Source organism: Octodon degus, unplaced genomic scaffold, assembly GCF_000260255.1.
Source record: "Octodon degus isolate 3935 unplaced genomic scaffold, OctDeg1.0 scaffold00080, whole genome shotgun sequence".
NCBI classification, from domain to species: Eukaryota; Metazoa; Chordata; class Mammalia; order Rodentia; family Octodontidae; genus Octodon; species Octodon degus.
Genome location: NW_004524656.1, coordinates 7616073 through 7637505, shown reverse-complemented (window position 1 = coordinate 7637505; position 21433 = coordinate 7616073). Strand labels below are relative to the sequence as shown.

General features: G+C 48.1%; 1 protein-coding gene across 1 annotated transcript in view; it reads right to left on the bottom strand.

The window, feature by feature from the left end:
- Positions 1-21433, bottom strand: part of Dscaml1 (DS cell adhesion molecule like 1) — a 320586-nt gene that overhangs the window by 279365 nt on the left and 19788 nt on the right. Inside the window, exon 3 of the mRNA XM_004636465.3 lies at positions 18910-19056. Coding sequence (XP_004636522.1) covers positions 18910-19056 — 147 coding nt within the window. The remainder of the gene's footprint in view (positions 1-18909; positions 19057-21433) is intronic.

The following is a 21433-nucleotide window of genomic DNA, read 5'->3' as shown; positions in this document are numbered from 1 at the left end:
CAGCTCTTCCTTCAAATCCTGAGCCCAGATTGCCTGGTCTGGAGGCTGAGAATTCAAAAACATGGTGGAAGCCAGATGCTGCTGCAGAGCTGAGCCTTGCCAGGTAAACAAATTACACACAAAACACTGTGCTACCTGCGTCTCTCCACTCAGAAGGCACACATTCTAGGGAAGGAACTGTCCTCCCAGAAGCAGCTCAACTGCCTTGTGGGGAGGGAAGCCTTACCTTACTGACACTAAAAGCAGAGACAGGGTACAGTAAAGCAATAGCACCGGCCTGACATCTCTAACACAACCTGTTTAGCACCTGGATAGCCCCAGGAAGCAACTGGAAAGGAACTTTCTCAGTGCTCTGTGGAGAGGGCAGGATGGCAGGAGATGACAGCACTGTACAGTCAACAGACCTTAGACTTTGGAATCAGCCCATCTGGTGGCAGGGGTCTGGGTCTGTGGCAAGATGCTGAGGCCCAGAGCAGGGATGAATCCAGCCTGTTGGTGGGAGTTCCTAATGGGCCAGAGCCCGGCATTCCAGGGTGAGCTAAAACAGGCCTTCCTAGTCACATGCTGCTTGCAGCTCAGGCACTGGGTGGTGGGAGCTCCCCAGATAGCAGGGAGAGATGGTGCTGAATCCCAAGAAGGATGAAGGAAGGGGAGGTGTTGGCATAGGTGGCCTGAGAGGTCTGTGCATTTATAACCACTGGTGGCCCTTAGTGATGGGGACCTACAGCCCAGTGGGGAGCTGAGTGGGATGCACAGGCATAGAGCAGCGACAAGGATCTGTCTGGGAGCCCACTGACATGCCGGGACTCCGTCTGGCTGCCAACAGGAATGAGATGGGTGGGCAAGCCTAGGAGTTGAAGGCTGTGCCTTCTCCTTCTTGCTGTCCCCTAGCGAGCCATGTGACCTTCCTGAGCTGGGATTCTCAATCAGGAAACAGTAAAGGGTGAATCTGTGGTTGAGACACAGTGACAGAGGACTGATCCTTCAGGAAAGAGGAGGGTGCATCACAGGGCTCTGTTTTCAGGGGTTTTGTCTGCCATCCCTGGTGATGACCGCACTGCCTACTGAGGAGCAGGGTGGAGCTGGGCTGCTCTTTATTGGATTCAAGTTAGGGAAAGATTATGGGGCCCCAGTCCCTTCTGCAATATGGGAGATGGTCTCTGTCTCTTCCCAGCACATTAAGTTAGGAAGGGAATGGCATCAGAGGAACCTGCAATGGCTTGTGACTAAGGGCCCTAGAGAAGCCATCAGCTACTGGAAGGCATTACCTGCAGGCATGTGTCAGGCAGAGCAGGGGTGGATACTGTCCCATAGTACCGAGGACATGTCTGCAGGGGGCATCCACACTGCCAAGCACATGGCTCCACATGCACGCCGAGCTTCTCTGGTGTGGCAAGGTAGGGATGAGGAAAACAAAGTGAAGCCCCTGTGCTTATTCTTATCCCAAAGTGAAGCTTCTAACAGCAAAGTCCTGGGCTTCAGCGTCAGAGGGCTGGTGTAGGTCAGCTGGTGCCCAGAATGCCATGTGACCTTGACAAGGAGCAGAATCCTAGAGCTTATGAAAATATCAGGATTAGCCGCTCAGGTTGGATGCAGACTGTGCAGCAGGACTCCTCAGCCGCAGCCCCTGCCAGCCAAGGGCTTACATCCAGGAATGGCACCAGGCTCGCACGGGCAGGACGAAGAGGGTCCAGCGGCAGCTTGACATCGGCAGTGTCTCTGCGTTGTCCTTTACTCACAGCCTCCTCAGGTCTCTTATGTCTTGCGCTTTTGGGGGGCTTCCTGAGGTTTCCATCTGGGGGCAGCCAGAGACAGAGGGCAGGGTTGGGGCTGCCTATGTGTGCGTGTTTGTGTGTGTTTGTGTGTGCGCAGGCGTGTTGTTGGCACAGACGTGACTCTGCATTCTCCAGGCCTGTAATGAGTCCTCATTGCAATGGGTTTGATGGAATAATTATATTCTGGAAAAACTGCAGGAAACTGCATTCCACTTCTTAAAGGGCAGGATCATCAAACATTTGTGCTACATTATTTGCAGTCACACCTTCTGCTGCATCTGCTCCCTTAAAAAAAAAATCTCCAACTCCAATCTGATCTGAATATATAAATCTGAATTATCACAGCAAAGGCGATACGCTCACACCTTTTTTCTTTTTTTTTTTTCTGTTGCCATGGTGATTAGATAAAATTCACGCCAAGTCTCCAGGGAAGGATGGAATTATTTCAGACAGTTTCTCACCCCTCTCAAGCTACTTCTCTCTGTAACAAGCCTGGGCACCATCTTTGGGTCTGGGCAAAGAGCTAGGCAAGAGGAGAAGGGAGCAACTCATTGGGACACATTGGCCAACTAGAGGAAACTTCTGTCTTTCCTAAACAGTTCTGATGCCCAGCTAGGCCCTAAGCCACAGAGGTAACCATATGTCCCCAAAACCACAGCCTCCTTGCTGACCCAAGAAGCTACCTGGGGAGAGAGCAGAACTCAGTGCTCTTGGACAAAGTCAAGGCAACAGCGGGTGCAGAGACTGACCCATGGCCTTGGCTCTGCTTTCTTCTAAATGAAGACGGGCAAGGAAAGATGTTTTCCTCAGAAAAGTGGGTGACTCAGCTCCCGCCCATGGATCTACAGCCTGACCCACTCCTCAAAGCTCACACTCAGACTCTCACAGGGGCTAATTACCAGTGGATGTAATTGGTTAGCAGGTTTTTTGTAAAGGGTATTATTGACCTAATTGTTATTTAACATCACCAGTTCGTGAACCTCTGCTCCGTGTGTGTGTGTGTGTGTGTGTGTGTGTGTGTGTGTGTGTGTGTCTCACTGGGATGACTCAGAGTGTGTTACCGAAGGGGGCCTCTCTCCTGAGCAGCAGCCTTCTAATTCCCATCAGAAGTCCCAGTCCTAGTACAAGGGATGGAGGAGCTCTGCTTCCATGAGGCTCCTCTCGCCAAGGCCTCAGGGACCTGAGCTCAATGTCTATAAAAGCTGAGACTGGTTTGTCATTAAAGCCAGTGCTCAGCAAGGAGTGAGAGCTTTAGCAGCCAAAATCTGCAGGGTGGGACAGTCTATTTACTCCAGTGACTCCTGTTAGGGTCTCATCAATCCTTCAACAGAGGGAGGGAGGGATGGAGAACGTGTCAGGTTAGTGCACCATTGTTATGGATATAATACCAGAATGGTGGCAGGGTAAGAGCACACGGGAACACAAAGAGTCAATGCGTGGACTCTGGAACCAGGCCGACCTGGCTGCCGATCCTGCCTAAGCCACTTACCAGCTCTTGACCTTGGGAACTAACCTCTCTAATCCTGTGTGATATACAATAGGAATGAATTTAAAACCTACCTCATATAGTTGTGGTCAAGATTGAGCAATAGAAAATCTCCAAAGTACCCAGAATAATGTAAGGGCGCATGGTACAGATGCAATTAATTATATCTGAGAGGAACAGGAGGAAGAGGTTGAAAGAGAAGAGGGACAACAGTGTGATTTTAGCACAAGGCCATGCAACAACAACATAGTCCCAGGAGCGAGAAGACCTGTATTCTGATTCTTGCCATTTGTCACCACTGTTTTTAGAGGTGTCACTTAATCTCAGGGCTTTAGTCTCCATGTATGAAATGAGTGCCTACTCTGTTATTAGCATGTAAGATGAGTGTTATTAGTCTTGATTTTCAAAAGAGAAAAGGAGGCTTTGAGAAGTAACGCACTAGCCGTAGCACCGAGTCACGTTGGGTGGCCAAGCTAGGAGCCCAACCTAAGGGTGCATGTGGGGTGCCTGGGCCTTGACACCCCATGTATAAAGGGAGATCACAGAGGCACATTTGTGCTGATTGTCACGGAGGTGGCTGAGTTGCCACTGTTCGGCTATGGTTGTAGGAATCAACTTGAATCAGCAGCTGAGCCCTGTGACTTAGAGAAACTTTCCCATGCCTAAACAGGGGTCATGCATTGCATGTCCTGTCGCCAGAACAACAACAGGAGGCTAGAGAAATTATTCTCCAGAGTCAAACTTCAGTCATTAACTAGGTAACTTTGGAGTAGATCATCCCCAAGGTGCCCTCTAAGTCCTAAGCCTCTGTGATTCCCAGATTCCATCAGTGAAATAAATATTATTGTGAAAGCAAGACCTAGGCTTTACCCAAGGACAAATAAGGGAGAAAGGAAAAGATAGGGCTAGGAAAGGTGCCTATCGGCAGCCAGAAAGACCCTGGAGTCCTGTCTCTTTAAGAGAGGAAGAGCTCCTCGACTTCTGGATCAGGGCTGTGCCAGTCTTAAAGGGGGAGGGGACGGGAAAGGCCCCCAAGTCTACAGATTCAAAGACACCCTGCCCCTGTGAGATGCAGAAACTTAATTGGAGCTACGCGCACACCCAGCACCGATCACTCCATGATGTGCCTTTCTGAGCAGCGCAGAAGGCAGGCCTTCATTAAATCCGACACCAGGGAATTAATTCAACTCACTGCCGTCACTCTGTCTCCGTCACCCTTTCCCCTCGACAGCCATTGCTCCTTGATCTTCCACACCTTCACACTGAAAGCGTTCCTTGAGAAAGGAAGCCTCCCCTGCCTGTCACCTGAGCTACGACTATATTGCCACCAGGACACAGGGCCCAGATTGTCAGGGCGCAGGGAAGTGATGGGAGGATGGGGGTGGGGAGATGGAGCCGGGCACACACACTTGCAGGAAGAGAAAGAAGGGCCAGGGCCATGAGGGGGCCTCTCTGCCACCGGCAGGAAGAAGGCTCTGAGAGCTGATGGTGACAACCAACTGGCTCACCTTATTTCAGTTATTCTTGAGATAGTGACTTTATAATTAACATCCCTTTGGGAGAAAGGAGGGGTGGGGCAGAAGAGAAGGGCTGCCTGGAAGCCCCCCCCCCCATACCTTTCTTTGGTGTCATGGTAGCTCCTTGACAACTAAAAATCACAGCGACTGAATTGACTTGCCTACTCACATCAGTGTGACCTAAAGTCTCCGGACTCTGATCACAGGCCACGATCTCAGCCTAAGATGAATTAGGTCAGGGCCTGGGGCAGGCAGAGTCCCAATTCATGGAGAATCGGGCACCCCAGCTATGGCCGGCACCCTCTTTGTACCCACCCTGCAAGTCATTATTGCCTTCTGCTGTTACCCAAGAGTGACACAGTCAGTAAGTGCTCTCGGGGGACCCAGGAGCCCCACACACATGCTCACTCTGCAGTCACCATTGCAAGTCACATGACACTCTCAGGTTCCCTCTCTCTGTGGAGCCCCAAAAGATTTGGGGATGTGTAAGCAAATACACAGCACTCATCAGACCAGGGAGAGGGAACATGGATTATGTGATATTAATACATGATGGAAGAGAGGGTCTATGATAGAATTTTCCTGAAAAAATGAGGTGGATCCCTGAGGGAGATATTAGAAGCTAGGCTGTGCTCTTGGTTGAGGCGATGCCGAGGAAATAATGTGAATGAATAAGAACCTTCCATCAGCATCTCATTGTACAGACAAAGGGGTTCTGAGAGGCAAGGAACATGCCCAAGGAGTGACCTAGTGGAGACTCAATGCTGTCCCTGCCTCCTCCAGCTTGCCCTCTCTCCTGATGCCAGAGTCCCCCTTCATCTGAAAGACACTTCCCTCTTAGGAATCCAAGCACTCTCTTCTGGACGATAATCAAATTACAAAGTTAGTTCAGAAATGCAAAGGGAGTTAATTAATTATTTATAATTAAGTGGTACTGGAGACTGAACCCAGAGCTTTCACATGGACTCCATCCCTATCTATCTATCTATCTATCTATCTATCTATCTATCTATCTATCTATCATCTATCTATTGACAGGGTCTCATTAAACTGCCCAGGCTGGGTTCAAACACATGACTCTTCTGCCTTAGCTTCCCTAGATGCTGGTATTACAGACATGCCACGCCTAGCTTTAAAAGACTTCTTGGTTTAACCCTCTGGGGGGAAAAAATCTCACTTTTCCTTTAAACAGAATCAGAAATTCAGACCATCAATCTCCCGACTGAGTGGCTTTGAGGGTGCATGTGGCCCTAGAATGTAATGCTGTCCTCGCCAAAAATGTATTAGCCCATCTAATATCTCCCAGAAGGGACACCACACCTGCTCCTGTCCCACCAAGACCACAGCTCCAGCTCATCTGGAGTTCCTGTCACACCCTCTCCTCTCCACCTCATCAAGTCCTTGGTCCTGTGGGAGGATAGCCCCACTCTCAGGTGAAGCCACCAGAGGAAAGGAGGAGAAGGAAGCTTAGGATCACACATGTTCTTACTATTAAATATATTAGTACATGTCAACATGCTCCCTGGAATCATGTAAAACAATCCCCAAAGACCCTCCCAACCCCTGGTAGGAATGTTAATCTAGAAAGCACTAAAAAAAGTGGTACAGGGCCCTTCTCTGGGGATACAACTGGTGAGGCTGGCACCCCAGTACTGAATAGGGAACAAGGAGAAACTTTACCCCATGTGATGGTGCCCAGTGGATTCTCATGGAGTGCCCTTCTATGATCCATGCCATCTGGTCTCCCAAAACCCTTGCGGAAGGCCTGCAAGTTGCGGGCAGATCCATGAAAAAGTGAGACCTTCGTGCAAATCAGGAAGGATGCCGAGACCAGCCACGGTCAGCATTAGGAAGGAGGCCTGGGAGCATCCAAAGTAAACAGCAAGAATTCAGCAGTGCTGGGAAACCTGAGCCAGACACCACTCTGAGCACCTCAGCATTTCTGGGGACTTGCAGACATCCTGGAAAGCATGCAAGACCTTGAAGGACATGAAGCTCAAATCAGAGCCATTTGTAGCTTCTGAAAGCAGAGGTTTCTTGGTGCTATCTGTAAAAAAAACACTATTGTTATTCATATGCTGGAAATGAGAAAGTTGAAAAATTTAAAGAAAGAGCCCAGAGTTTTTAAGAGGCCATACTTAGAAGGAGCCAACACCTTGAACTTGCTCATGCAAACCCAAGCTCAGGTGCCACAGGGAGAAACAGCATGGCCAGACTAGGTAGGCGGGAGAATCTCCCTGTACCTCTGTTCCTGCCATCTGTGGTGGGGTGCTCTGCTGGGACCTAGGTTTCAAGAACTGCCTGGACAAACCAGGGCACCTGTGGAGGTGGAGGCCGGGAGGAGATAAGGGCAGGTGAAATCCTAGAGGACTCCTGCAGGCAGGGCTGCATTTCTCTGAGAGCTTGTGATACTGGGGAGGCCACAGGAGAGGGAGAGAGCTGTCCTGCAGTAGCTAAAGAGTGGAGAGAGAAAGAAGGAAATCTTTGTAGGAGTGCAGGGCAGCAGGGAGCGGGCAGGAAGAGGTCCTAGGTGGATAATCTCATGAAAGTAGATGTAAGTCCCGTGTCAGAAGGACCTTCACGAAAGAGGGACTTTCTCCCAAGGCAGAGGCTGTCACCCCCTTGCAAGGTACCTACACTTAAATATGACCTTCTAGTTTTTGAAACTGCTTCATATCATTTCTGAAAATTTTAGAAATCTATAAAAAAGAAATTAGAAATCATTCCTAATTCCACCATACTTCTTTGTAGATTTCCTCTTGATTAATATACCTTCTACTCCATATAAAATGTATTTTCTACCTAATATAGTATTACGATCTTTCTCCCAAATAGTTAAAATATATTACAAATAGTTCATGGTATTATTGTGCCATAAGTCATTCAACCATTTAGGATTTATTTTTCACTTTTATAAATAGCATTATAGTCAACAGAAAATTTTAAGCCACCTTTGGTTGTTTCTTAATGATAGAGCCCTATGAACGTGGATAATCTAAGGTTTCAGACACATACTGCCCAATTGCTTTCCAAAATGATCATGCAAAGTTCTACTTTCAGCAATTCTCTCCCTCTTTGTGTGTGTGTGTGTGTGTGTGTGTGTGTGTCCAACTATCTACATGTTTGCCAAAGTCACCTCAAGGTTTTCTTAAAAAGAATATTTCTCCATTTAAGGTGAAATTTGATATGCCACTTTTCAGGAACACATCTGTAATGTTCCAACAAGTGACAAATGAGTTGTGTAATACACTGTCTTGTACGTGATAAACACATGCGCACATGCACTCTGTGCTCCCTAACTAATTCCACGTTCCTTGTAAACTCTGGCGATACAGACAGAGCTCAGAGGGTCTCAACCCACGGCCACCCTGCTAAGGATGAGAGGTACTCCCTCTTCCTAGAGTAGGCGGCTTCTTGAGACTTGGGTCTCAGGTCCATGTGCGACCACAAATGACATCCATACATATATCCTGAGGATCGGGCTCTGTGATACCCAGGGGCCCTTCTAGCCCTGGCAAACCAATTCTCCACCTGTGAGCCACCTGGGTGTGTGAGCGGGACAGGAAAACAGAGGGAGGACGGGCACAAGGAAACTCATTGTTTCAGGGTGAATTGGAATAAATGTAGATGCTTCTAAGAACCAGAGCAAGCAGGCAGCAGCTGGTGCTCCCTGCCCACCTCTGCCCTAGAGACCCTTAGTTCTGCAGGCCCCAGGGCAGGCTCTCCTGGGGACCAGGGGTGGAGCAGATCACCTTTCTCTCTCAGGTTTCCCTGTTTGCTGTGACCTTGGCTCCCAGCTTTCCCTTGTAATTTGAGCTGAAATTGGCAGTAGGCCTCTCAATGGAGCAATTATAGGGGTCTCTCCTAGCCACCTATCCCCAGTCACTTTTCCCTACCCAGCTGGCCACTCCCAGGTGGCCAACTCTGGATAACTGACTGTCCCGAGGACAGAAGGACAAAGGGCTTCGAGGGCCTTCCTGGGCTCCCCGCTCTTCAGAGTGCAGCAGAATGCAAGGGCCATACAGCCCCATAAATACTCCTGTATCCTTAATTTTCAGTGGCCTCATGCTGGGTCTCTAGACTCTCATTAAACTGGGAAACAGATTACAGTAGGGTCCTGAGGCATGTGCATTTTTTTTCTCCTCTCATATTTATACCATTTTTAATTGTTATTATTTAACAACTGTTGAGCACCAACCCTGCCCAAAGTGGGCCTGGGAGAAGGGGCAGGAAATAGGCCCCAGAGGAAGACATAGCTGGCATAGGGTGATAGCACTAGCCCCTCCCCCGCCCTATCCCCCGTGCGCCCCAGGATCCACCTCCCACTCTCACTGACATCACAAACCTCCCCTCCCTGCACTCTCTTCCCAACCCTCCAATATCACAGAGGAACCCGAACCACTCCAGCCCGCTGGATCATTATACTTTGCATCCAAATGACTTCTTATGGAATGTACCACCCATGTAGAAAAGCATAGGAGTAATGTAAAAAGGCCTCTGTTTCTTTTGGCCTTTTTTAGAAGAAACAGTTTAAGAAATAAGACATTCCAAAAACAGTTGGATCTCTCTCCCAGAGCCCACCGCCTCCTCCTCAGAGGTAAGCATCCCCTGAATATGGTGTTTATCATCCCCGTGCATGTTGTTATATTTTCACTGCATATGCATGTAACCAGAAACAATACAGAGTGCTGGTGCACATGTTTTCAAACTTTATACAAATGGCACCATAATGTACGCATCCTGCTGCAATTTGCTTTTCCCACTTCACGTTTTATTCATAACATGTCCAGGCTGATTTGTAAAGACCCGGTTCATGCATTTCCCCTGCAGCACAGAATTTCCTACCGCGATAGAAGAAATTTCACTTACCCATATTGGTTTCCAATTTGTGGCCATCACCTACGTGACTGTGGTCACTACTCCTGACCACATCTCTTTGTGCACATGTGTGAGAGTTTCTTTTAGGAATACACATACTGGAGCTCCTTTCTTAATTTGTCTGCCTTTGCTGCAGGGTACAGACTTGTCCCCAAGCCCCCAGTGTCCAGCACAGGACACATGGTCCAGTAAAGGTGTTCAACGAAATTGACCCAGAAGGGACAGGATGTGTTCATGTGTTCTAGCTCCTTCACATGCAGGTAAGAAGAGTGACTTTCAGAGAAACAGAGGTCACAATGTTATTTAATGACAGTGCCAGAACTAGAAACCCTCTTCCCGCTTCCCACTTGCCTTGCCTGTCTCCACACCCTGGGAGAGCCAGAGACTCCAAGAACTGTGGTCCAAAGGCGAGAGGCAAGAGGCAGATGTGACCCCGGAATGGCTTCTTGCACCAGCATACACGTACAAAACAGTGAGGCCTCACCCCTGGACCCAGCACTCAGCCCATACATCCAAGAATGGGAGCAGCTCCCGGATGAGGCCTCACCCCACCTGCATATGCTCAGACTAAAGCCTGACATCTGGATGCCTGGCCCCAGACTGAGGTCTGCTGAGTGGAGGCTTTGATCTGGACTGGGTATCTAGGTCTTAGGCCTGTCTTTTGAAACTTCCTTCCTTCTTCCTGCAGACATCCCAGTCCATTCAGAGACCCTGGTGCCAAGAGCCTGTGCACTCATATGTGATAGCTTGGCAGAAAAGAGTGGGCCCCGGCCCCGGATGGCTTGGGACTGAATCGCAGGTCTACCTCTCCCTAGCTGGGTGACCTTGGACAACTGACTTCACCTTGTCTGGGCTTCATTTTTTTATCTTTAAAATGCGAATGATAATGTGGGGAGGGCCATGGTGGCTCTCAAGTCTCTGCTGCAGGCACTGTGGGAGTTTACACAGGTGAAAAAGTGTGAGTGTGTGGGTCAATCCATCTATGTACCTATTAAGGTCATACCAATTCATTTTGCATACCATTTATACACACGTACGCATATGTATTTTAATTTGAATGGTTTTCTTTGCTGTGTGGGAACAGGAATTTCTTCGAATCCCTTGAGATCCTCAAGCAAAGACCCCTGGGAATCACTGTCTACATAATACAGCATCTTGTGCACAGGAAGTGCTCAAAAACATTTGCTAAATAAAATAATGAACAAAATTTCAATCAACTGACAGTTGCTTATGCCAACACAGTCATTTAGATAGATTTAGGGGATGAAATCAGTGCGAACTATGACACTGCATGGCTATGCGCTGGTGGAACCAATGGATTGCAAGTCTGTGCCTACCCCCACCCCCGGGGTACAACCACACCCACACACGCCTCTGCAAAACAGCCTCCCAGGGCCTGTGTCGGTAATGGCAGGCTCTGCAACATCTTACAGGCCAGCTCTTTCATTTTCTGCATCCCTCCCTGGAGGGTAGAGAAGAACCCCAGTCAGGTGTCCTCAGAAGAAAGGCTTTTGCATCATGGTCTCAACCCACCAAATGGCTACATGGAATGAAGTTAACCTGGGTGTCACCAGAGCCCATGCAGAGCTGAACTGGGAGCCACAGACTCCACCCCTGTCCTAGCATCACCCCTACTTGCTCCCCCTGCCATCTCTTCTCCTATCCGTTTGTTTTCTCCTCAGCCAACTCTCAGGGATTTTGGCAGATTCTATCCCGCTGAAGCCCTGGGTATTCAGACATACCTTGAACTCCAAGTGCTCCTGAGCCTTTGGTGAATGGGAGGAGGGCCCCTCCTGTCCCCCCACTGGAAAATGCAGAGGGGCTGTTCCTGGTTTCAGCCGCCTGGCATGCCAGCATAGAGGTGGGCTTGAGAGCCAGGCTGCGTACATCTCTGCACACAGTCTGATGCCAGGCAGACAGATCACACATCAGCCAGGAGCATCATTCAAGGACTTCAGCTGAGGCCAGGCATCCCTAAACCAAGGGCTTCCTGCCCCTGCCGAGCATGAGGGTCAGTCTCACCCTGCCCTTATGCCTGCAGCCCTGAAGTAAAGAGAGAAGTGTTTCTCTCCTAAATGCTCATACCTGTGTGTTCACACCCATGTGCCCAATTTTCACAGAGACCTTCCAGGATGCAAGGAGATGACTAATCCTGGTCAAATGGTGGGTGTGTGTCTGTCTAGTACTAGGAAGCACTGAAAATGTACACACAAATAATCTATATGTAGAAAACAGATCTGTATATAAAAACGCATAGTACACACAGAAAGCATATTTTCCTTATACAAAAATAAAGCACATCATTTCTAATCTTTATGACTGTGGACAGTGAAGAGGTTTAAGGACTTTACCAGGACCCTACAAGAAGGGAGGAGCGGGGTCAAGATTTGAACCCAGGTCTCCCTGAAGCCAGAGTCCACACTCTTTGCCACACAGTTTCTATCATAAAGAAGCCCCGTGCAAGCCATGCTAATCCGAGAGCACAGCAGGAGCCAGCGATGGCTTTATGCCAGCAGAAAGGGCAGCACCACACATTCCCTTCGTCTCCATTCATCCTGCTTTCATCTAATCCCAAGAATCAGGCGTCTTCCTCTCCTTTTAGGAATTGTGCAAATGCTGCCTGAGTGCCTACTGTGCGCCGCTGCACAGTGAGGCCACCTGTCAGCCCTGCCTGCCTTTCCCCAGGGCAGGCCTCCCCTCCGAACCTGGGCCCTGTCTCCACAAGGCTGCAGCTCCAGCTCTGGCTCTGGCAGCAACATCTCATTGATACGCCACGGAGTTCAGAATTGCAGGCTTGGCAGGAAGTGCCATCTATACATAGCCCCACCATTCTGCAAGCACCGCTGGCTTCTTCTGAATAAATGCTCCCCTCCATTAAATGCCAGAATTCGGCATGCAATACTGCATGTTTGCGATGAGATCAAGAACTAAAGGCAAGATTGATTCTGATGTGAACACCAGCAAAGCAAATGGATTTTTGAAAACCCTGTAATTTCCCTGCAACCCTTGACTTCACTAAACACACATTTTTAGACTACAGCACAGTTAGGTAGGCATTAAACAAAAATGAGGTAGTTTAATGATGATTTATGTGTAGGATAACCTTCTATAAAGAATTCTGTGCTGATTTCAGGGTAACTTACAGAGGTGCCAACTTAACCAAACAATGCCACTTGCTTGGTGTCCACTGCTGCGGTATGATCCCAGGGTAGAGTGTTTGCTGGCAATTGTCTTAAATCTGCTAAAATTCACCCGGTGGGTGCTCTGGAAATGCAGTGCCTGCCACGAACTAAATGGGAAAGCAAAACACGACACATGCACACACCGCCAGAGGCACCTGTGAACACGAGACATTTCTGCTTGACTGAAGAGGGCTGCTGAGGCTCTGGAACCAACCAACCAGCGTGCAACTGCAGAGCTACCTGCCTACTGGGATGTGCGAAGGAGTCCTGGGGAGCTGTGGGAGCACCCCTGCTGGGGCCACAAGAGCTCCTGGGGTATAAGGACCTGGACCAGAATTCTGGTTCAGAGTTCTTTCCTGGCTGTGTGATCTTGGTGGGCCCCCCAGTCCATCACACCCTCTCAATTCCATGCATCTGATGTGTCCATTCTGCACACATGTGGTCAGGGGGATGTGGCAAGATGAGGCCCCTGGGTGGGCTTCATAGACCATGGAGCAACATGTGGAAGAGACAGGATGTGGGGTGCAGGGAGGGGCTGCCAGGAGCTGAAATCACACTGCCCTTGTGTCAGGTTGTGCCTGCCACTCCCCTGCTCTATGGACTTGGGCAGCTGGCTGACCTCACGGTTTTTTAGGCCCCTTCAAAACAAGGATCCCCATAGCATATCCTACATGGGCCGCATGTGAACAGTCAGTGACATGATGAAGGAGAAACACTTCTGCAAGAGCTCTATAACTGATCACTTACTTTTTTCCTTAGTATTATTAGCACCATGATTATTATTTCGGTGTGACAGTCTGACCAGCCAGAGAGGTCCTCTGCAGTTTTTGAGTGTTGCCTTGGAATCGCTAACCTGGGATGTGTGTTTAAAGGCTTTGGAAGGCAGAATTCCTTCCCACACGCCAGGCTCTACATGGCCTGACACTGTGCTGACACCCAGGAGGGGCCAACTTCACTCCCTGAGTTGCCTTGAGCCTGCCATCCATTTCCTACCAGGCCAGCCTGGCCATCACAGTCCCTTTTCTCCAGTCCCCCTAATAGGTGATAGCTGAGATCTCCAATCTGACATCTAAATGGCAAGATGTCACAAGAGGAACCCACAGAAATAGCTCAGTGTAATGGTGATAGAGGCTCGCTCTGCTCAAACCCAAGTGATGCCACCAAGCTGTTGCGTGACCTTAGGCAAGGCTCGCCACTTCCTTCCATGTGACAGCACAGTAGGAGAGGCCACCAATTTCATTATAGCTGTTAATTATCTCCCATGAGCGGCAGATGGGAGAGGGGCCTGAGGAAGACGTGGCTCCTGTCCTGGCTGATGACGCTGTGTAGTGGGTGGGGAAGGAGGACTTAACCTACAACAGGACAGAATACGCTTAGTGTCTTGAGTCTGGGACTGAGAAAGTCGGGCAGGACCTCAGAAAAAGATTCCCTGGGAAGAGGTTAATCTGGGTGATTTTTAAATCCATTCTTAGCTGAAATCAGGAAATATATCATGCAAAGAGTGGTATTTGAACAAGACTTTGAAAGATGGGGAGGGCTTAGACACAAAGAAAGAGAAAAGATCAGTAGGAAGAAAAGTTTCTCATGAGTGGTTAAAATTTTGTGCTCTGAATACACAGCGTGTGGTCTAGGTGTGGGTCCTTTCTAGTCATGGAGGAGGCTGAGCTATGCGACCTCCAGGGCCTTCTCCAGCTCTGACAGTATGTGGCATCATACCTTCACTTAGAGCCTACTTACACTCCAAATTGGGTTTTGGGTACTACCTGGTCCCTCTCTTGTCTGCTCCAGGTTGGTATAGGCATATGATGCCCAAAATAACGTTCAGATCAGCCTGGGCATTTGTAATTAGTGAGTCAACTCTGCATTCTGAAGCCAAAGCATGATTATATTTGTTTACTGCAACAGGATCCATCCACCCCTGTCCATCAGGGCTAGGGACACAGCTAAGTCCTCAGCCACTGGATGAAGACAGTCTTGTAGTGAGACAGTGCTCACTACAGCTTTCGTATTCAAATAATTGTTTTGTCTACTGCTACTTAAACTGAAGATCTGTTGTCCTTTGGAAAGGCCAAAACCTTGGTCACTGCACACACAGCCAGAGGTCAACATAAGGGCCAGTGACTTATTTCTGTCTCCAGGAAAGTACAGGAATAGGGGAGCACTGGCGGTCCTCCTAGGTTGGTACTCAAGGACAACCAATGCCTAAGGAGGAGTTTGCTCCAGAAAAGCACCAGGAAGTAGAGGAAATTGGATGATCCCAGTTTATTTATTTATTTATGATGTAACCAGGGATTGAACTCAGGCCCTTGTGCTTGCCAAAGAAGCGCTTATTCTACTGAGCCATTTCCCCAGCCCTGATCCCAGTTTAAATCCAGGCTACATCCTTGTTAGCTGGGTGGCCTTGAGTTAGATGCTCAACTTCCCTGGGCCTCAATATTCTCATTTATAAAACTGAAAAACAAAACTGTCTCATTGCTATTTGTTTCTCAATAAAATTATGGAAAAATATCTAAAAAACAAAACAGTATCTATCTTAAAAGGAGACTGTGAGGACTAGAGATAATATATGTAAAATATCTAACTCCAAAGATGGCTCCATACATGATAAGTATTATCATGAATGCTACTATTATTGCTCAGTGACAATACTAGTTTGGCCTTGGGGACAGAATGATGAAAATGACACATTTGTGCACCCTCCGGTGCAGTGAGACAGAATAGTCTCTAACACAAGACAGAGAAAGGCAGTGCTCCAAGAGTGGAACCAGAGAAGCAGTAAGGTTTTCATATCAAGCCTCATGAAAGAGTACACAGAAACATATTTGGGCAATGGATGGGTAGGGTATCAATAAGGAGAGGAGGTTATCAGAACAGGTTGGTATAGGCATATAGAGACAAGGGAGACAAAATAAAAGAGATATGGAAACCCTTGGAAAAGCTTTAGATCCCTGCTACTCTGACAATCACTAGGAAGATGTGGAAAGGCTGGTGGCTCACTAGAACTTGACCTTGTTGGCAAAGGTGACTGTGGGGGCAAGGAGCATGGCCTTATGGGGACTCTTGGAAGAGGACCCATAGACAGACTCCTCCTTCTTTCCATTTCTCCTTTCTCCAACATACAGTGTCACCAATACACTCACTTCCTGGCTGGGCATGATGACAACCCAGCATCCAAGAGCCCTATCTACATGAACAAGGAGACTTATCCAACCTCATCTTCCAGAGCAGCAGCGGGTACATCTGGTCCACATCTGACTGGTGTCCAAATCTCCTCCCTGGAGCCAAGAAAGCCTGTCAGGCTGCTGGGGAAGAGCATGCTGGGAAACTCCCACAAGGATCCCACATCAATATAATCAGGTCTGGTGGAAATTAAAAGCTATTAGGAACAGGGCCGAATTTATCTTTATATCCAATAACATGCATTGTAACAGTGATCATGCAGATGGGAAATTAAACCACATCTCAGCTTCACTGGAGGCCTTAATTTTAATTTATGTTTGTGCACAGCCCTTAGCCCTCCTATGCCCACCCCACCTGTTCCAGAGAGCCTGTTCACGCTAAGCCCAAGCCCCTTGGGAGAGAAGTCAGGGTAGGCATCTGGTTGATCAAAGGTGAGGGGCTATGTACTTTATGTACACTTTTAAGCAGATAGATTGAAGGACGGTGACCAGCCTGAGGGACAGGAAAACTGGGGCAGGCAAGCGGAGGCGGGTGTAGTAAGTAGCTCTGAAAAAGCCAGCACCCTGGGCTGTCTCTTTAGCCTCTTGAGGCCTTGGGAAAAGCACAGGCCAAAAGCCTATGATGGCTTTCATGGGCAGCTCTAGGATAGCCGTGGAGGGCTATAAAGACTAATCTGTGAGCAAACTCCACTCTGGGAGCTTGTCTAGCGCCCACACTTTCAGTGAGAAGCCCTGCAGGGCTGCCTCCCTCCCACAGGAGCCTGCAGCAGCTCCTATCAGCTCTCTCCTTCCAAGGACCTGCTCTCCCAAAGGGGATGTTTCCTGGCTCCCCAGCTGTACCATGTCAGCCTCCTTTGTTCTTCCCCCTGCCTTCTGTCAACTGCTCTAGCTAAGTGCAACTTGGAAGATCCAGAGGTCAAAATCAACTCAGATGCCCTATTGCAGAAGCCAACCCTGAGGTGCAGAGGAGCACATGCAGCTTCTGTGTTGTGGCTTGTGTCTAGATGGCTTCCCGAGCCTCATGTACTCATAGATAGGGAGTGTTGAAGGTGGCTGGATTAGGATGTGTGAATGTGGATTAAGGGTTTGATGCTAGGATTAAGGGTGTGGAAAACTCCCCGCTGGGGATGGTTGGCCCCAATCAATAGGTTTAAATCCTGGATGGAATGTAAAGTGAGAGTGGGAAGGCAGGTTTGCTACTTTTTGTTTGCTGCCTGCCCTACCATGTCATGGACTATATCTCCTCTGTGGTGCCCCTCTGCTGTGCCACCCTGGTTTGGAGCTAGCCAGCTATCAACTGAAACCTCTACAAACTGTGAGATGAAATGAAATTTTCCTCCTTTAGCTCTGAGGGTAGGGTATTTTGTTTAAGCAACAAGAAAATTAAGACACTTCTTCATCCTTCATTTACCTCCAGAATAACTAATCATTAAGTTTCTCCCACCCCAAGAAGCCACCACCTAGCATCCCCACCTCAAAATGCACACATGGCACATACGACCTGGGCACGGCATGCATATAGAGAGCAAGAAAATCCTATTTTTATAAAAATTCAGACTATTTGCATTTTCCAAAAGCATGGATTGTGTTGACCCAGGTTCTCATCCCTCACCTATCAAATCTAGCAGGAAGTAAAACCCCACTCTCTGATGCTAACCTATTCCTCCAGAAGCATGTTAGTTAGACTTATGTGCTGTCGGATCTCACATGTAACCTTAGAAAGATCTAGAATAATTACAGATGGGACTGGAGGGCTGCGGGAGGGATGGTGGGAGTCTCCAAGACCAAAGGAAAGAAAGAAGTTCTACAGAACCGAAGTTCTTCAGATTAGCATCAAGGCCACTTCCCTGATAATTATGCCCTCTGGGGCCACCAGTCTAGTCTTGACATCAAAGACAGGTCTGCAGCACCAACTACAAGGGCCTCTTGGCAGAGACCCACCTCTCCAGCTCCTCAGCATAGGAGCTGTCAGCCTTCCTTTCCCTTGTTGGCTTTGGTGTTGCTACCCCATGTCCTGCAGGCTCATCCTCATTTCAACACCGCATCCAGGCTGCTTCTAGTCTCCTCCAGAATTTTCCAGTGTCCGTCCATTCACCCAGTCACTGACCACCAAGTAAACGTCTACCCTTAATGTGGAAGGCAGGGATGTGTGGATAGAAATTCAGAGAGAAAAAAAAAAAAAAAAACAGCAGAACCCCTGCAGTGTGTGGGGTAGCTGGAGGCCTGGAGGTAGACTAAGGACTTGCAGTCCTCTCTTGGGCTTTCCAGACCTACTTCCTGTCAGAGATACAATGCTCCTAAGGCAAAAGGGGACCACTAAAGAGGGTATGGTCCCCTTAGGGTAAGATGAGTCAACACCATGGTATGAACCCCATCTCCCCAAACCAGCCACAAATAATCCTCACCAGGGTGAGGATTCTGAGGGAATCTTGGCCTAAAATATTCAGGAGAAAGAAAATGTCTCATGCACACGTTTCTTGAGTTTGGTTCTCTCGAGATTCCATTTCATCATTCTCGTCATTCAATATGGGGACACAGACCACAAATGGGCTCCTTATCCCGCCTCTCCTGCAATCTTTCACAGATAAGGCTTCCAGCTGCCTTGATCCCTCAGGGCAAGGTCAAGTCAAGCCCTACTCCCTGGGGCAAAGGACCCAACCCTATCTGCTGGGGCCATGATGAACCCAGCAGAGACCCCTGTGTAGGTCCTCACCATCCCACACAGAAACAGACCAGACAGAGGCCAAAGACGCTTGTCTGCTAAAGCATCACCAGAACAATAATAAATCACTCACCACAACCAACACCAAGGCTTTTTTTAGCTCGTAAACCAGCAAGAGCTCAACCTTCCACCCAGGCAGCCCGATGGGCTACGGCCCCGAGACTCCTTACCTGGGATGATGGAGACTGTGTCTTTCTCCCAAGACACAACACTAACGTATTCCTGCACTGAAGAGGGGATGAGGCACTTGAAGACGGCCACGTTTCCACGCATTGACCTTTGATCCTCCACCCGGACGGTGTAGGGTTCCCTGAAAACTGCAAGAAGATTGGGAATGGGGTAGAGAAGAGTGTCACAAGAATATGTAAGCACCCTGGACACCCCCATCCTCACCCTTCTCATCCTCTCCCTTCCACCTCCTGCCTATGCAGCCCAGAAGTCCCTGCCATAACCTTCTTCGTGTCTGAGCAATTCCTCCCGTCCTCTAGGCAGTTACTCTCCCTCAGAAATGTCCACTTCCTTCTGCAAGATGGTAAGTCCAAGTTCCCACCTTCCCTTTTCCATTCAGTATTATTAAACTGTACTAGATTGTAAGGGTCTTGAGGGCAGCGCTAAAGCCTTCAACATCATCTTGTCAACAAGAGGATACGTAGGCACAAAAGAAATATGGTAGAATTCCCCTGGTGAAACCAAACTGGATTTCCTACATTGTTCCTGGACCAAGGAATTCTTTGGGGTATGGTGGGTGTTATGGTTGTTATTCTTTTTTGCTGAGACAAAATGTCAGACACCCAAAGTTAAGGAAGGAGAGGTAATTTACCTTACAGTTTATAGAGGTTTCAGACCATAATTTGCTGGCCCCATGGCAGGGTGGCTGGGCAAAGAGAAGTGCACAATAGGAAGATTGTAGCAAAGGAATAAGGGGCCTTAATAATGTCTTTTTCCCCTTTTATATTGTATCTAAGCTGCCATGATTATGGAGGTGCCAAGCCAATCAGTGGACTGATTTAATAACCACACAACCTTAATTCCAGTAGAATTAATTAACTCTAGATTAAGCCTCCTCCAGGAAGCTCCCACCTATGACCAAATGAAGCATTGGGGAACTTCTAAACCCAAACCATAACATTTTGCCCCTGACCCCCAAAGACTTATGTACATTCCTTTATGAAAAAGGCATTTAGTCCATTTCTAAGAGTTGCCAAAGTTCCAACAGTTTCAGCATTGCTAACAAGTTCAAGTCCCAAGTCTTCTGAGATTTAAGGCAAACTCTTATCTGTGAACTCCTGTACAAATGAAAAGAAAGCTGTACTTCCAACATACAATCATACAAGATAAACTTTACAAAAAGGTACCAAAAGGTATAAATAGGAGGATACAAAGGAATGGGACCAAAGCAAGTCCAAAATCCAGTGGGGCAAATATTACGTCCTATAATTCCATGTCCAGCATCCTCAGCAATCTGGGGTAAGATGTGAACTCCAAAGAGCTTGGGTGGCCCCCACCCCTATGGCCCTTCTGGTGGTTGTACCTCCCATGGTTTCTCTCTGGATCCAGCCCTTCTCTCTCTTTGCAGTTTTCCTCAGGTGATCCAGATCCAAGGCCCTAGATTCTCCAAACTTCTGGAGTTTCCAATGCACCTTCAGCTTCACGTACACAGCTTCACACACTTCCCACCTCTGGGAAGGGCACACTGCCTGGCCTCCCACACCTTCTTCTGAAATCTGGATGGAAGCTTTTCTAACTCCACAACTCTTGCATTCTGCATATACCTAAAGCAAGTGCTACGTGGATGATACCAAGTCATGCTGGCAGCTGGAGCAGTAGCCAGGCTTCCTTCTCTCTTACCTGTAAAGGTTAAATGCCTGGATCACTGAGTATTCTAAACCCAAGCATAAAGACCAAATTCTATAGGCCACCACTGTGCTGGAACATGATGTTCTGGGACTCTCTTCTCAAAGAAAATTCTTTCACCTTTCCAACTCTGAGAATGTGAGGGCTGGAGACTGCTGGTTCTTGGGATGTCCTCATAGCATCTTTTCTATTGTCTTCCTCTTGCCAGCCTTTTTGGTGACTAATTTCTCCTCTGTTACATCTTTTCCAGCTGCAACTGTACTTGAGCTTCCTTTCTGGCCAAATTCATATTTTGAATCATTCTGTTGAGCTCTTTGTTCTTAATTCTCAACATTAATCTGGCTAAAAGTCCCCAACAGTAAGCATGCCATTGCCTCAACATTAGACTGATGTGAAATTTCTTTTGCCAGATTAATTAGCCTATGACCCTTGATCTCATTGTCAAGACAATTCTCTGAACAAGCAAAATGCAGACAAACTTAATGTCAAGCCATAATGTGTATGTTCTGAAGTCCAACAGCCAATGTAGTCCTTCCTCCTATCAGAATCTTCCAGAGCCTGTTCTGAGATCTGACCAGAATCTCACATCAAGTACAGCCTAAAGAATTCCAGCTCTGCTTTTTCTTCTAACTTTTCCAAACTCTTCCACAAGCCATTCTCAAAGGCTCCTGAACCACATGGTCAGTCATAGCAACTATCCCACTTCTGGTACCAAATTATGTCTTAGTTACTTTTCTCTCATGACTCAGACAAAATACTATATACCCAAATTTAAGAGAGCAAGGTTTATGTAGCTCTCATTCTATAGAGGTTTCAGCCCATATTTGGCTGGCTCCATGG